The sequence below is a fragment of the Uloborus diversus genome, unplaced genomic scaffold (assembly GCF_026930045.1).
Source record: "Uloborus diversus isolate 005 unplaced genomic scaffold, Udiv.v.3.1 scaffold_292, whole genome shotgun sequence".
In the NCBI taxonomy this organism is placed as follows: domain Eukaryota; kingdom Metazoa; phylum Arthropoda; class Arachnida; order Araneae; family Uloboridae; genus Uloborus; species Uloborus diversus.
In genome coordinates, this window is record NW_026558453.1 from 69474 (window position 1) to 86964 (window position 17491).

The 17491-nt window shown below is 35.7% G+C and overlaps 1 protein-coding gene across 1 annotated transcript in view; it reads right to left on the reverse strand.

Moving 5' to 3' along the window:
- Positions 1-17491, reverse strand: part of LOC129233256 (probable cytochrome P450 301a1, mitochondrial) — a 96203-nt gene that overhangs the window by 39065 nt on the left and 39647 nt on the right. Inside the window, exons 3-7 of the mRNA XM_054867308.1 lie at positions 12154-12300; positions 6914-7004; positions 4782-4972; positions 2085-2295; positions 752-923 (exon numbers count right to left, since the gene is read on the reverse strand). Of these exons, the coding sequence (XP_054723283.1) occupies positions 752-923; positions 2085-2295; positions 4782-4972; positions 6914-7004; positions 12154-12300 (812 nt within the window). The remainder of the gene's footprint in view (positions 1-751; positions 924-2084; positions 2296-4781; positions 4973-6913; positions 7005-12153; positions 12301-17491) is intronic.

Consider the following 17491-nt stretch of genomic DNA (forward strand, 5'->3'; position numbering starts at 1 on the left):
AACTAATCCCCTTTCAGGGTCTTCATACAGATCATTGATGGCTAATTAATGTTAATTTCAAAGAGTATACATAAGACTACATTTTTTTGTAGAGTGTTTTGAAAACATAACCATGAATTCTCTAGTTTTCAATGCTGATCAAAACCGATTTTCGATTTGAATATTCAATTAGTCATTTTGTTTTCGCCCTATCACTATCGTTAGAATAAAAATTAAATATACCCGCCTTAAATAAGGAACAAAAAATATAGACTGTTTAAAAGCATTTTTTTAAATTCCCGCACTCATGGTTCTTCACCGTCCATAGGCTCCCTTTAGCTTTGTAGTGGACTGTAGTGGACGAAGGGCTCTAAAATTCCAGTTCTTTTTGCCAAAGAGGTAAGCATGTGCAAATTTATTAATCCTCAATTGGATGAATATAGGGGACGAAAAAAAAAGCATTCTAAAGCACTTTTTGGCGTTTTTGTCTCACTGTGGAGCGGTGCGAAAAACACGACATGTGAAGGGCCCAACAGCCGGGGGCGAAACCATTTTGTACTCATACCACTATGAGAAGTTTAAAATTTTAGCCTGGTCAGATAATATTTACATCGGTAGCAAAATATCGATGTTGGAAGTTAAAACATTAATGGTATTGATGCTTCGACACGATCTTTTTAAGCGGGAAATTTTTAGTTTTTCTGTTTCAAAAAAAAAGGGGAACAGAATTTGAAGCAGTTGCAAGACTTAGTGCTCAATATTAAATTCTTACCGTGTCTATACCTGCCGCCATGGCGTCAACAGCCATAACACAAGCATCTTTCGGTGAGCAGTGTTGCAAAAGCATACTCATGAGTGCTTGACTGATTTCGTCCTCATTGTCATTTCCACCGTCTTTATTCTTTAGATCCTGCAGTTTCGTCTGAACATATTTAAGAGCGTTCCTACAAGAAAGAAAGTTCATTTAGCTGACGTGCTATTTATTTGTTTAAATTCTTGCATGATTCATGTTTTAAGTTAAAATTAAAATATGTTATCTTAAGTTCATGTATTTTTTGCCCGATATTACGGAAAAACTATGTCTTTCTATTGAGGTTTGTATCGATTTACAAACCCTGGAGAAAACTGTGTGAGACGTCCCACTGTATCCCGAATTCTCTTCGAGCTGCTGCTGTAGCTGTCTTTAGACTTTTAACAGAGCACAATTGTCTGAATGCCTGTTTGTACCGTTTTCACCTGATGGATTCCCCAACCTGTAGTTTATGTAACTCTGGACGCTGTTCATCTGGACGATTGCTCCGCACTATTTAACTTTAATTGTGTTGCATAGAGATATTGGAGAGTACGTGGTTTAATGACCTAATGGTCAATTGACCCAGTATTTGAGAAATAAAATATCGACTTAATGCATTCATTGCACATCTTTTTCAAAAAATATAGCTACCATTCCAATCCTTTTCTTTATCGTACTAATAGATACGTATATTTTTTTCCTGAATTAGACCCGATAAGATTACAACCTGCAGTTAAGGAATACGATCTTTGAACTAATTAGTTTCCCACTTGGATAGGAGTAGGGCAAAAATTCTATCTGCAATGATCCACTCCGCCCCCGCCCGCCTAGAATGGCGAATTTTCTTATTGCGACTTGAAAATATCTGCAACGAGTCAGCTTTTTAGTCCGTGTAAACGGGTTCAACTGTAAGACTATCCTAGGAAATGATTGTTTACTTTGCTAGCAAATTAATAAAGAGTTAGAATAGGAAAGAGAGGATAGATTATTCCCCCCCCCCCCAAAAAAAAAGAACAGCCTATTACGAAAGTTTTATAAAGAAATTAAGAAAATACTAAGACATTTAATTTCATAAAACAAATAGCGAGATAATATTCAATCATAACGAAATTCCTTTATTTTTTTCCGAGACGTCCATTCAAAAAGTCATGGGGAAACGAGTTAAAATCTTGTGCACTCAATGTATAAGTTTCGATGAACAGAAATAAAATTGTTTCAAAAACTTCAAATTGATTTAGAGACATGTCTGTTGATTTAAGGCGGATGTTAACCATATTAAATTCTGTTATTTTCTACATTAAAAGGGACTTACTCGAAAAAGAAATCGTGAACATTGGCAAGTTTTCTGAATGATGGTGAAAGGGCAGGCCATACCCTCCAAACTGGTAGTGAGGAAAGTTCAACTTTAGCAGACAGTTGGAAGAAGCTATTGACTGCTTGTATATATTGTTGCGCCACGGAATCAGGGCTTAAGTTGTCCTCCAGACAACCCAAACGCTGTTCGAACAAGATATAGGTAACCGCTGGAGAAAAAAAGCGCAGTTATAGAAGAAATAAATACCGAAATAATTGAAATATAATGAATACATGAATGCATACCTTAAATAGTACAAACAAAATGAAACAAAAAGCATAGTTTCTTAGTTTTTTTTTTTTTTTACTTAACCTCTTTTTCCACCTAAAATACTCATGTCCATCACTTTGAATTTATTCATCAGTCATTATTTTAAACGCTACACTTATCAACATATCAAGTTAATTGCTTTTATTGTAATCAGAGCCAGATCAAGGACTTCGAGGCCCATAGGATGGGGGCCCCTCACACATGTATTATATACATAATCTCATATTATTTCTCTAGCCTGTATTTCTGTCATCACGCGAAATCTTCCTTAATCCTATATAAATTTTCAAAGTTTGCCCCTCATTTTAAAGCGTATAGTTTAAGGTTCTGACTACAATTGTAAGTATTACTTATAATGTTTAATAACAATTAATAAAATAACTAAAATGTGTTGATGTTTACTTTTCATTTTAGAGCTAGAAAAAGAGATTTATAGATCATTACTCAGTAAAATATTGCTGAAGCATTTATACCATTAAGGGGGCGTTTCCCTCCCGAAGAGATGAAAATAACTTAACTACATCATTAACTAGATTTTAAGTTACTTCTTCAGAACATAAGTAAAACCTAAAAAACGAAAAACACAAACGTAAAACATATATTTCAATAAAATCCCTTTGATTTTTTATGAGGGTAATATTGCAGTAATATTGCAGTGCAAAAAAAAAAAACACATAAATCTCACAAATTTCGAATTTAAAGGTACAAAATGTCACGATTCTTTTATTAATACTTCTTTGATAGAAAAACTTGATTTTTCTGTTTTAATATACGCTCTTGTTTTAATCATTATAACAATATTTCAAAGTAATACAGAGCGTTATTATACAATTTTGGTGAAATTATATAAGATTTAGTTGTTAAGGGGCTTAAAATGCTAAAATACACTCTATAACAAAAAAAATCGACGCACCAAGAAGCAATCATCCGATTGCTTTGAAATTTTGTATACATGAGTGTTTTGACCAGGTATGCAAATGATTAAAATTTGGTGTCTAATGAATGAATAGTTTGATTTCTAGAGCATCGAAACTGCGCATCTAGCAGAGTTCTTCAACAGTTGTTAAAACTTTCGGTTCGATTGCAATTTAGATACCTTTCAACAACTTAAAAATGCCTCGCCGCATGGTTCATGCTCATTACAAGCAACTGTCTGAATTTAAAAGAGGTCATATGATTGGATTGAAAGAGGCCGGTTGGTCAAATCGGAGAATCGCTCGTCATTTGAGTCGAAGCGATGCGGCAATTCGAAGATGTTGGCAAGGATGGGTGAAAAATGGCAGAGTTCAGCGTCAGGATGGTAGCGGTCGACCTAGGGTCACAACAGATCGTGATGACAGAGTGATTGTCCGATCAGCTGTCACAGCGCTTTCTTCATCTCTATGAACCATCAGACGTTCAAACCAAACACCAGTGTCCATCATGACCATTTACAGACGGTTGGGACAACGAAATCTACGCTCGCGCCGACCGTTACGCCACCTGCTACTGACGCCTACACACTGCCGAGCCAGATTACAGTGGTGCATCGCTCGATCAGGTTGGAATGGTGCCGACTGGGGACGTATAGTCTTTAGCGACGAATCCCGCTTCCAACTGTGTCATGACGATCACGAAGACGGGTTTTGAGACACCCAGGGCAGACGGGGCGGGGGGGGGGGGGGTTACTTTTGCACGCCACACTGGTCCTCAACAAGGCGTTACGGTCTAGGGTGCCATTTCCTTTGACAACTGGACCCCTTTAGTCGCAATAAGAGGTACACTTACACTTCAATTGTTCTGAGAATTTAATCATTTACTATTCTGTGCATTGTCTTCCTATCCACCAATTTTCTGCTCAATCGGATCACTCCTTCTTGGTGCGTCTATTTTTTTGTTATAGAGTATATATATTTTACCATCACATTTAAAGTAAACTAGAATCAAGGCGTAACAATAAAAAAACTTTTTTACTCTAGTGAACTACAAGGAAACCACAAAGAAACAATGTCTACTGTAAAATAAGATCAAGTAGTTTTGACATCGCTACTCTTCCACAATAACTTTTGCTACAATGTTGCCTGGTAATTAAAAACTGCTTCTTGATAATGTTTTATTGATAGTTTTACTTATGACGATGAAGTCACGATCTAACTAAATTTTTCTGTACTACATAAAAAAATTGGGGATGGTTTTATTGGTCTACGAAACCTTATTATTTAACGCAAACACCTTAGGATTTTAAACAAGAGTATGCAAGTTTCATTGTATTTTTCTGTCCTATTGTGGTTCTTTGACTTATAATGCATGAAAATGTAATAATTTTCTAGCGCAATCTATGCTGGAAAATATTTTCAAAATACGAAAGAAGAAAAAAGATAGACATTTAAAATAAGAAAAACGTACATTCTAGTGCCCACTTGAAGAGTTCATTGAGAAAAAGTGGCACCTGATGATCGGGCTGCCGCAAGAGTCGGATCCGCCGGATCAAATCATCAGCAATGAGATTCATCTGTGGCAGAAAGGTTTTCATAATCTGTGGACGCATCATGGCTTTTTGGGATTTGCTACGGATACGGTACCATTCTTCACCATTGCTGAAAAAGAACTACAGTTTTTACAAACTCTAGTATGCTGCGGAAAAAAAAAATCTCTGAAGTTTTCCCGTAAAAATACTGTCATCCTCGTTACCAGTAATTTTCATCGTAAAACTCTATTTTACTGTAAAATTTTACAGTAAAATAGAAGTTAGTTACCGGGCGGCGTAGCACGGATAATCGAAAAACACGGATAATCCGAAAAATCATTTAAGGAATATGCAGGCTAACTGTTTCAGAGGAAAATAGAAAAAACGGAATAATATATATATATATATACACTAACAACAGACCAGGAACTTTTCTTCGAAATTTATTGCTTAAAAAATGGGTGATACATTTTTGTTTTCTTTGTTTGTTTAAATTGTTGCGTATGTCCGTACTAATTTTTCTTACTGCAATTATTTCTCCGTAATCGTAACCTCTTTCACTCATGTAACACAATAAATGTTCCACAGATTGTCGAACAGTAGAATGTGAAATTGTATTTTCTTCATGTCCTTCATCTTCGTTTTCGGTATCATCACTTGCGTTTGATTCAGTAACAGGTTCAACGATATTTTCGTCAGTTAAGACATTGAAATCCTGATTCACATTCGTCGCTTTTAAACCACTCTTCGACATTTTCAGCGTCAACTGATTCGAAATTTTCGATTTCCATAACTTCCTCAATGATGTTATCGATATTATCTTCGGCAATCGAAGATGATTCTTCATCCAATGACTCTTGTGGCAAGATTTTTCTCCAAGATCGTGCAAGGGTAACTGATTTTACCTTTGACCATGCAGCTGCTATACCATGCACTGCATCCAATAATGAATAATATATGGGTAGGACACGTGTCAGATTTGACCTCTGTGCACGGATAGTAGGGTACGCTTCGTATTACCTTGATTTTAGCTCCTAAAAGAAGCTTTAAAAAAGTGTGATTCCGAAATGATGCACGGATAATCCGCACACGGATAATCGGGAGTATACTGTATAATCAGTGGTGTTCGAACCTGCCTTCTCATTGTTCCTAGAAACACGTGGGAAACTTCTAGACGGACTCTATTTTACAGTAATATTTACCTTAAAACTTTCCTGCATTTTCAACAGTGCACTGCGTGAAATCATGCTATATGCAATATTAAACATGTAATAAAAGTCAAAAGGGCTCAGAGAAAAAAATCAATTTTTTTTTTTATGTTTGATACTTACGTCGAAACAGAAAATAATTGACTGCCATTGACGGAATCTTGTTACTGTGTGTGTGTGGGGAGGGGGGGGGGGCATTTATTGAAGGTTGGGATTACCAAGCTTATAGTAGTGTCTTAGTAATAATTTTAGGGTTTATGGTGCCTACGTGAAGTTTATGAACTTTCTTTCTTCTTTTCTCTTTTTGCGGATTTTAGCTTGGGTTTACTGTTCGCACCAAGGAGTGCATTAGGGAGAGTCTACCTCCGTCTCTGTAACTTTCGGGACTGTGGTACCAAATAACAACTGTATTGAACGAAATAGCAAATACAGTTAAGGTTAAGCTTCTCAGTTACCTTTCTAAGATAACTTGGTACTTAATTCGTTGACACATCATAAAAGTAATTGACATTCCCGACTAGCGCCCGATCAAATCGAACCTGGGTTATTAGCTTGGTAGCGCATCTTGGATTCGCGTAAGCAACAATACTATTGAAGCTATAAATATATGTACTAGTATGTAGAACTTACTCTATTTGAAATTTTAAAATTAATTCCGCGAATAAAGAATTTTGAGAATTTCCATAACCATCTACGTGTAATTCTTGGTGCGTTTACAAAATTCATGTCCAAACTTGGTATTTAAAACGAGACGCTTTTTCTTTCTTTTGTATTTAACTTTAAACATGCAAAATATATAAATTTAAAAAAAAAAGTCTATTTTTGCCAAATTCCTGCCAGCATGAGTGCAACAACTGACTTACCCGGCTGCTACTCCAACTGTAGAATACATTTCCGGATTTCGTTCTCTCAGTGTCTTCATTCCCACAAAAAACTCTCTTTTCGGAAATTTCCCTGCGGAAAATTGCCAAATAAGAAATGAGACAACAACAGAAACGCAGAATATTTAATTAAAAAAATGTATTTAATTCAGTTGAAAGAAAGGGTGAATAAATTACCGAGTAAGACACTCGTTGCAGTTAATATTAAATATGAACAACTACCACTACCTGAGAACGGTTGTTTTTGATGTTAATAGAGATTATTGGAACTTTTTAAATTGACTTACACAGAAGAAATTGAAGGCAAAGTGCAGTAATTTGTTGATCACTTTACAGCGACATATTGTAACCGTCACGCTACGGGGATCCTCACATGACTTTCTCGTACAGAATTTATTATTCCGACGTCATTCACACTATACATTCAGGGTCACATCCTTTCACCATACACGACAGTTAATTGATGACCGGAAGTCCCAACGGATAGCACAGCTATACTCTTGCATTCTGCAGCACTGCAACGGCAGACGAATGGGCATCGAGCCCAACAACAAACAGGGCTACATGCCAGCATTTGCAGCAACAATCTAGTTATTGGAAAGCAAGAGAGCGTATCGGCCGCTAAATATTTCACTTTATTGTTCTGTATATTGTGTTTGTTTTTTCTATTTTGTACTTCGTAACTTTATCTTGCTGTCAGCCGTTGGAAATAAAAAATATTTAAAATTACCATAAAATACTGTTTTAAAACTCAAATATTTTTTTATATGTATATTAATTGCATAAAACGCTTAGATAAACCAATGACTTGAACGTTAGCACAAATAGCTCAAAGCTCCACATGAGTGTTTTTAAACCATCCATGAAATTATTTTCTGGTTACGGCCCTGAAGTAAAGGGTTAATGCAAAACATCTTTCACACGCCTTGCAGATGACCCAAAATGGAAATGAGATGCCTTGCAAGATGCAGACGATGAAATCACGTGGTGTTTTCAATTGCTTGCCAAGTCTTTAAATTTGGAGACTTTTCAAGTGATTTTGGCCGACTTTAAGACCCAAGACCTCAAAAACGAGGGGACGAGGGCACACAGTGTGTGGGTCAAAAAAATGTCTAAATACGCTCTTTCGAATGCGACCATTTTCAACTTTTCCCATGATTACTGAAGTCGAATGGTTCCCTGGTAAGCTTTCTTTAAATTTAAGCCGAACATGGAACGTGGTTTGCGAAAAGATGGTCTAAAGTAAGAATTCTGAATTTTTAACATTAGAGCACAACTATCTGAACGAGTGATTAAACTCGATAAATGTCTGTCGACGAATTACGCATTACGATAATAGACATCAGTGCTCCCAAAATTTGGCACAAACATACTTTTGAATGCGCACTCTGTAGTCATTTTTTCGAAATTTAACTTTTTTTCTTCATTGTTTAGTAAAACTTTCGCACAAATAAGTTATTGGGGGAAGGAGTTGGGGCTTAAACAATATCTGAGTATCTTAAATTTATAAATGTATGGTTCTTTTGCTGAATTTTTTCAGGTTTCCCTTGATTATATAATCAGTAAATATATAAACTATAATCAATCTATTTCCAGTTCTCCAGTTAATCCTATATTTTTTCGTCTCTTAATTGTAAACAAATTGCAACATATGCCGATTTCTTCAGTTTAAAATTTTAAAATTTCTTTGGTATACTGTTCGAACGTTAAACACTTCAGTTAAAAATTTTTCATGAAGGGCGATTGAACTTAAAATAAATTCACAACTAAACTAATGTTTAGTAAAATCTTTTTAGGAGTGCTCATCACGGAAGTGTTGAAAAAGATTGAGGAAACTTTCAAGGCTTAGCAGTAAAGTACCTACACATTCTTGAGAGGGAAACACGCAAATAGGATATAAGAACACTGGCTAGGAATCATTAATGTATCTGCGAGTATTTTTGTGTTTAAGTGCAAGGTAAGGAAAATAAAACGCTTTTAGATATGAAAAGTAACACGCAATTCCTGTTTAGTAGTCATAAGGAAAGACTTATAACAATTTCAACATCAAGAAGTTACAAAATCAAGAAGGTTAAACACCATCTTTTAGCCACTCGCGGTGGCTAAATTTAAAATTCGTTAAAAAAAATCTTAAATTTTCAGAATCACAGAATTTATAGATTATTCTGCTCAAGCAGGACTACTTAGCTTGAGGTAAAAGGTCCTACTCCGACTCCGGTTTTAAAACTTTAAAGATTCCGACTCCTTTACTCGAAAATCTGTCCGACTCGGACTCCAAGACTCCAACTCTGATTTCACAGCTCTGGCAGACTCGGAGGGAAAATGACCGACTCCGAAACCTGGAATTTTAAAGCCTCCGACTCAGATTCCTTTACTGAAAAATTAGCCCGACTCCACGACTCCTACTATGCAGCCCTACGCCCAGTTAGTCTTGTTTCTAAATCTTAACTAATAATAAAGCTCAAAGTCTCTGTATGGATATCGGGATCTCTGTCTGGATGTCTGGATCTCTGTAATGCGCACCGCACCTAAACCGCTCGGCCGGTTTTCATGAAATTTGACACAAAATTAGTTTGTAGCATGGGGGGTGTGCACCTTGAAGCGATTTTTCGAAAATTTGATTTTGTTCTCTTTATATTCCAATTTTAAGAACATTTTACCCAGCAAATTATCATAACGTGGAAGAGAAAAATTACGAAATTACCATAACGTGGAACCGTAACATAGGCGAGTCATTTAACATAGCAAATTGGCGAGAAATTCATCATCCATTATTTGTAAATATACTGGCGAACCAAATGACCTTTTCATTTTCTACTACGGGCAAAGCCGTTCGGGTACCACTAGGAACAAATAAAATGGTTCAAATAAGAGTTAATTCGGTGTGTGGGGGGGGGGGGGAATTCCGGGGATTGTGGACAAAGTGAAATAGTTAAAATGACTGAGATTTTTCAAAATGAACAAATTGAAAATTTATTTTGAAAATTACAGTATTTAAAGATGTAGCATTCTATTTTATATTGAAACAATATACTTAATTCTTGGCAGTAAATTTGAGCTTTTTTTAAAACAAAAGTACTATTTCCCCTACTATACCCTACTATTTCTAACTTATTTTTGTGAAAAGTAATTTTTCAAATAAAAAACATTTTCCTGATACTTTTGTAAATGATATATGCAAATACAAATATGACGACCAGCAACAGACTTTGGGCCCAGCTAGGCTGTTCCTAATCAATTAATTAGTCCTCAACAAAGATCAATGTCCCTCTTAAAGCTATCCACCCCCTTACTCATTACCGCCTCTCCCGGTAAGCTGTTCCAAGTGCCCACGACCCTACTAAAGTAGTAGTTTTTCCTGATTTCCAAGTTAACCTGAGATTTAAATAGCTTAAAACAATGACCCCTCGTCCTGCTTTCCGTGCAAAAATTTAATCCATTAACATCTTTCATTTTGATAAATTTAAATAACTGACTCATGTCCCCTCTGACTCTACTTTGCTCCAGGCTATACATATTAAGCCTATTAAGTATGGTATCATAATCTAAATCTGAAAGTCCCCTTACTAGTCTAGTTACCCTTCTTTGAACCCTTTCCATTACACAAATATCTTTCTTCAGATAAGGCGACCAAAACTGAACAGCATACTCCAAACGAGGTCATACTAAACTCCTATATAAAGGCAGGAGAACCTTCTTAGATTTGTTTGAAATATATCTATTGATAAACTCAAGCATTCTGTTGGATTTGTTACTTGCAATGATGCACTGTTCACTAAACTTGAAGTCCTGATTTATTAAGATACCCAGATCCATAACATTTTCTGCCTGACTAATGACTGAACCCTGTAAACGACAACTCGTACGCTTATTTCCATGACCTAACTGTAGCACTTGACATTTCCCTACATTAACTGCCATACTCCATCCATCCGGCCAATTAGTAATATGATCTAAATCCTCTTGAAGCTGTTTTACTTGTTCTTCATATTCGACAATCCCCGTAACTTTTACATCATCAGCAAAACAATTCATGCTTCCAGAAATATTATCATTGATGTCCTTCTTAAAGATAATAAACGAAAGAGGCCCTAAAACTGATATTTGAGGAGCCCCACTTTAAACATGACTCCATTTAGAATCATTTCCTCTCACAACTACTCTTTGCTTCTTACCAGTGAGCCAATTTCTAACCCCAAGTCAAGTTTTTCCTCCTATTCCTATGTCAGCTAATTTGCTGAAAAGAGCAACTTTGCGGTAATTTTGTCAAAAGCTTTTTGAAAATCAATACAAACAACATCCACATATTTTTTGTTATCTAAAGCTGAGGTAACCTTGTCGTAGAAATGCAATAAATTTAGCACAGGATTTACCTTTCCTGAAACCATACTGTAAGCCAGTCTATTTGTCTCTAAGAAATTCATGATCTTAATATATATTTTTGAACATTGCTTAAAGCTCATAATTGCTGTGTTCCTTCATGACACTTTTCAAGGGCATTTTTGAAAGTAATTATAAAAATTGTTTTTCATTTTGATTTAAGGTACTGAATTTGAAAAGCTGAGACATGACAAGCGAAAACACAATTTGCAGGGATGTAACAAAAATTGATACTTTTGAGGTATTTTTTCGCATGTGTTGATAATATATGATACTAACTTAGTTTTGTGCAAATCAGTCCTAATATATTGAACATCAATAAAAATGTATCAATTAATTGAAAATACTATGTAAGAACTTTAGTGTTATTCAGTAAATTACCGCCCATTAGCCAGGGCTAAAGCAGAAATACATGGAATACTAATCCTGTATTAGCTACCAGTTTGTTTCGCATTCTTGGCTTCCTTAAGTGGTTTTTCATCTCCAGCTCAGGCACTTTCCTATGCCGGGCTGTTGAGTGCTAATAAGCACGAAGCTGCAGTCCTCGGCTGGAAATGACTGAGCTGGCTGTGTATTCCATGAACTTTAGTGTTGTTTTTCTCATTTGTAGTTTTCTAAATACACCATTTCGGTTCCCTCCCTTTACACTGATTTTTAAATTAAAAAGACTGGACACCAGAATTTATCTATCCACTTTTGAATTCATTAATCATGAAATCATTAATCTTCTAAATTGAAAGAAAGTTTTTAACTAGAAAATAAAATAAATAAAAAGATATTATAGAATTGTCTTCATTTGAAACTCAGAAGTTTGAATGTAGCAATGTTTTCTGTATACACACCTTCGTTCCGGCTAACTACTTCCATGTCCTTTGGATCATAGAGGTGAACGAAGTTGACCCCGGGAACCATTTGCTCTCTGACGATTGGCCCGTACTGCTGGAATTTCATTCGTTGTGCCTCGTGCCATTTGCTTTTCGAATATTCACCTTAAAAAAGAAAAAGAATTTGTTGAAAAAAGCTAGACCATGCCGGGGAACGAGGTTATGATGAAGTAAAAGGTTTTATTAACACGGCTTTGCCCATAGTAGAAAATTAAAAGGTCATTTGATTCGCCTGTATATTTACAATAATGGATGGTGAATTTCTCGCCTATTTGCTCGCCCATGCTACGGTTCAACGTTATAATAATTTGATAATTTAATCGACCACGTTATGATAATTTTCTCGGTGAAATGTTCTTAAAATTAGAATAGAAAAAGAACAAAATGGAATTTTCGAAAAATCGCTTCGAGGTGCACACCCCTATGCATCAAACTAATTTTGTGCCAAATTTCGTTAACATCGATCTGCCGAACGGTCTAGGCGCTATTTGCTTCACAGAGATCCAGATAGAGAGAGAGATCCAGATATCCAGACAGAGAGACTTTCAGCTTTATTATTAGTAAAGAGGTAGGAGTGCTAGAGTATCTTTAGAGCTGTTTCTCTAGATGATTACAATGCAGCGATTCTTAATTAATTACTCATAGCTTGACCTTCCGTGGCCACGGCAGAAGATAAAAGATAAGAAGCAGGCCCAAATTATTGCAGTCCGGACTCTGTGGCCAGAGTATGATATTTCTAAGGAGCAGGAAATTTTTCTATGATACATTTCAAACTGTATTTCATTTAGCTGGAAAACTTAAAACTTCACTTTTTGAACATTTTTGACAATTGGGCATATGAAGGGCTTGCTGCAAAGAAAGGAAGCTCCTATTGTTATCACAAGCTATGAATAGTCTTAAAAAAAATTAAAAAAAGTGATTTGGTGTTTAAAGCTTGAATGCGGACCTTGTGAAAGCATTGAATTTCTGGCTACCTTCTTTTGCAGTCCGGCGCGGATACAGAGGGAGGTTCAGGGGGGTCGACCATATTGTCCATCCATTGCGATTAAATACTTTATGAATAAAATGTAATCAATTACATAATCTTTTCAATTAATTATTTTTAATAGTAAATATTCGGAATACTATTCCCTTTCATTGCTTATGGAATTAATTAGTAATGTTTTTACTACAATAGGGGCTTTATTACTGACAAATTTGGGGCTTTTTATTGACACCCAAACTATTTTAAAAACTTTTTTTTTCTGAAAACCCTATAATTCTTCTATGATCCCCTCTATAATGGTAATCTCTCCCCTGTTTGCAGCTAGCCCTTCATATATGGGTCATTCTCCAGAAAACGTAACTTTTGAACGCAAATATTTTTCAATTTCGAAACCTTTTGTTTTCTTTTTTTTCATTCTTATATGAAAGTGTTACCTACTAGAAGTAACCATCAACAATGGCGCAGCTAAGTTCCAATTATTTTACTCATAAATAAAAAAAGGTTAAAAAATGCCTTGTTCATGGAAATAAAAATAAAAGAAAAAAATTTTAGTATTTAAAAATCGAGGCCAATTTAGTATCAAAGTAGTAATTTTGTTAATTGTGCAAACAATCAACTTTTTTAATGATTAGTGGGAATATAATACACTGACCTCAAAAAGTTAAGGTACAACCGGTTTTTTACGTCTAATTTGCAAAAGAATGATTGTAGAAACAAAACATTTGGAGGATATGTGCATTAAATAGTTTTTTTGTTGAATGCATCATAGAAATTTGTATGAGTGTATTGCAAAAACGATCTATAGCAAAAAAAAGCAATAGTTGTGGAAAAGTCTATTCTTGAAGAAAACAGAACATCAGTGTTATGTAGTAAAATGTCTCAGAAACAATACAAAAATGGGTTCTAATAAGAAATGGTTTCCCCCCTAACTCAATAGAGTTTAGAAAATGTCTCAGAGACGTCGTTTACCCCGATTTTTTAGGGTGGCGGGCAGTTGGATGGATGGAAATGGGATTGTCGCAAACTGATACTGCTAGACGTCTCAATGTGTCTCGAAGTGTTGTTCAGCGACTTTGGGATCAATACCGATCCGAAGATTCTGTGTCCAGATGACCTGTTTCATGCCGAGCACGAGCTACAATACCTGCAGAAGACCGTTTTCTAGTTCTTTCGGCTCAAAGGAGAAGAACCACTACTGCGCCGCAGTTCGTTGCAGACCACTTTGTAGCATCAGGAAGAAGAATCTCTGCTACTATTGCCGAAATCGCCTTCACAATGCAGGTCTCTATGCAAGAAGACCAGTTATGTGTGTTCCCTTCAATGGAACGCAGCGAAGGATCCACTTATGCTGGGCGTGGATCCTTCGCTGCACGAGAACATGTTTCCTGGACCGAGCAGCAACGGGCTCCTGTGCTGTTCACAGACGAGTCCACATTTACATTGGAGAGTGATTCAGGGCATCTACTGATCTGGAGGGAACAGCGCCCTAGATACCATAAATCCTACCTTGTTGTAAGACACAAGCATAGATGGTGGAATCATGGTTTGGACAGGCTTGGTGGTCGCACTGACCTGCATTTGTTCCGTGGAGAAACTCTGACTAGTCTGAGATATTGGGATGAGATCCTTGATCCATATGTCCGCCCATATGTTGGTACCATTGGTTATGACTTCATTCTGATGGATGGCAATGCAAGACTTCACCGAGCTTGGATTATTGAGGAGTATCTTGAGGATCACGGTTTTGAACAAATGCCAGCTCCATCTCTAGACCTGAATTCGATAGAACATGTTTGGGACTATCTTGGTAGACAGGTTGCTGCTTTAAATCCTCCTCCAAGGTTGATAGATGAGCTGGAACAAGGCTTACTCTGTGTCAGGTATTCGCTTCCTATTCCAATGTTCGAAAACTTAATAAACAGCATGGAAAATCGATGCCGCCAATGCATTTAAGTTAGGGAGGAACCATTGCTTATTAGAACCCATTTTGTATTGTTTCTATGACATTTTACTACATAACGCTGTGATGTTCTGTTTTCTTGAAGAATGAACTTTTCTACAAATATTGCTTTTTTTTGCTATAAATCGTTTTTGCAATGCACTCATACAAATTTCCATGATGCATTAACTAAAAAACTATTTAATGCACATATCCTCCAAATTTTTTGTTTTTACATTCATTCATTTTCAAATTAGACGCAAAAAATCGGTTGTACTTTAACTTTTTGAGGCCAGTGTATTAAGCTCTCTTAATTAAAGTACGGCTCAATTAGTAATTTTCAAATGTATGTTAAAATAGTATTTAGTAAATTTGAGGATGTACTGGAAATTTATAATTTTGGTAGAATGCCTATTATTGATGTATTTCCCCTCCATCATTATATGGAATCCCTCCCCCTATGTCATCCCTCCATCATCCCCCTCCATCTCTCAGAAATAATGACATTGATAAGGTCTATCACGGAGGTGAGGAATTATCCATTAATATAGGCCTAATAGATATATTTTTTAAGGAATTTTTTTTTCTTCGTTGCTCCAATCTGCACACGATAAGCACATGAAAACATGTTCACTTCTTTTTTTTTTTACATAAATTTACATCCCTGAAATTCAAGTTCACGAGAGTGAGAAGTCAGAATAACCACACTAAGTTTTTAAAACAAAATCTATATCTTCTTGTTTTTCGATATAAAATCACACAACTTCAACTATGGCTGAAAATAAACAAGGAGGCTCTATGGTATCATGGAAAATAAAATTTGATGTAATTACTGCCACGTGTTCGTGTTAACGAGGGATGACATTTTGTGTTTAGGTAACGGAGGTGAGAATTTATTGTGGGACATGACTTTTTGTCCTTTTAAAAGAACTAAAACACAATATTAAAAAATTAAATATAATTAAACAATTAGTATTTGAGACACTTGTGAAAGAAATAATAAATAAATAAGTACATACTTTTAATTAAACAAGTTATTAAGCAACATAAACAGTCACACAAATTGTGTGACATGCCACGGAGGTCAGAATTCACATGTTGTGAACCAAAAATGTACTAAAATTAAAATTATTTGTTGGCAGGTTTAAATAGATATATTTTTGATGAAATTAAAAAGGATTGTTAAATGAATTGTTCCTTAAAATGTTTTCTGTAAAAGGCGTGTGACAGAAAAGTTACACTTTTTGAAGAATAATTCATATATGTTATAGTTCATGCGTTCAATTGGTTTAGTACTAATGCTAAACAAGATGGCAATTTTCTGTAGCAACAGATTCATACAGCCAGTTATAACATTAACTATCATATCTGATCCACAGAGGACAGGAATAATTTAAAGTGCCCTGGGCATGAAAACTTGCATATCAGGCCTGGTGTTCAAGAAGATTTGACGAAGAAACTTTTTCAGTCTAAAACAACAAACGAATGACTACTGTTCTTAGTAGTATCATTAGCTGTTGTTAAATTTTAATTCAGTGGTATGGCAATTGATTTTCGTGTGTAAACTGTGCAGTGGAAACCATATCTGTGTCTTCTCAAGTCAAATAACAACACCCCATTGTGCTAATTGAGTGGTAATTGGATATGCTTTATTCTGTCATGCAAAACCAAGTTTAATATAATGAGTTGACATCTATATGTATGTGGCAAAGCAAAGGAATGTAAGTGGATTTTTAAAGTATTGAGAAAGACGCATTTGGAGTTCATTCTAGGTAGTGAAATTTCTTTCTAGCTTTGCTGTATAGAAGCACCAACCAGGGACACTTGTTCTTTCTCTTGTCCCGAAACAGAGGAGAGGTTCTCCTAACATTTGTATAGTTTTTCTCGAAATTTTTAATTTTGGCACTTACACCCCTTTTGCTTCTCACTGCCTGACATGTGCTCTACTTTTGATGAAAACTTCGCTTTCATCATATATTTCTCTCTTCCTAGTAACTTTCTTTTCTCAACTCTTATTGAAGTATATTATCGTTCTTCTCTGTAAGCAAACTAAAACTTTACATTGCTTTTATAGTTGACAGACTTCGCCTACTATATTTCATAGAATAGTGTGACTGAAGACTTAATTTTAAAAAATAACATTTTTTTTTTTTTTGAGCAATCACGATTGCTTATTGCTTTCATTTGACTGTCCTTGACGTTCCGGTTCCTTTTTCAGCTTGGACCAGGGCTGCAGCACCACCGTCCACCGCACAGTGGGGCAAGTGTACGGAGAGCTTGGACATTTCAGTAAAACCAATTTCTACTTAAAAATGTGATAATATTTTGTTATTTAAAACGTAAAGATAATCAAATACTGAGTCATTAGTGCA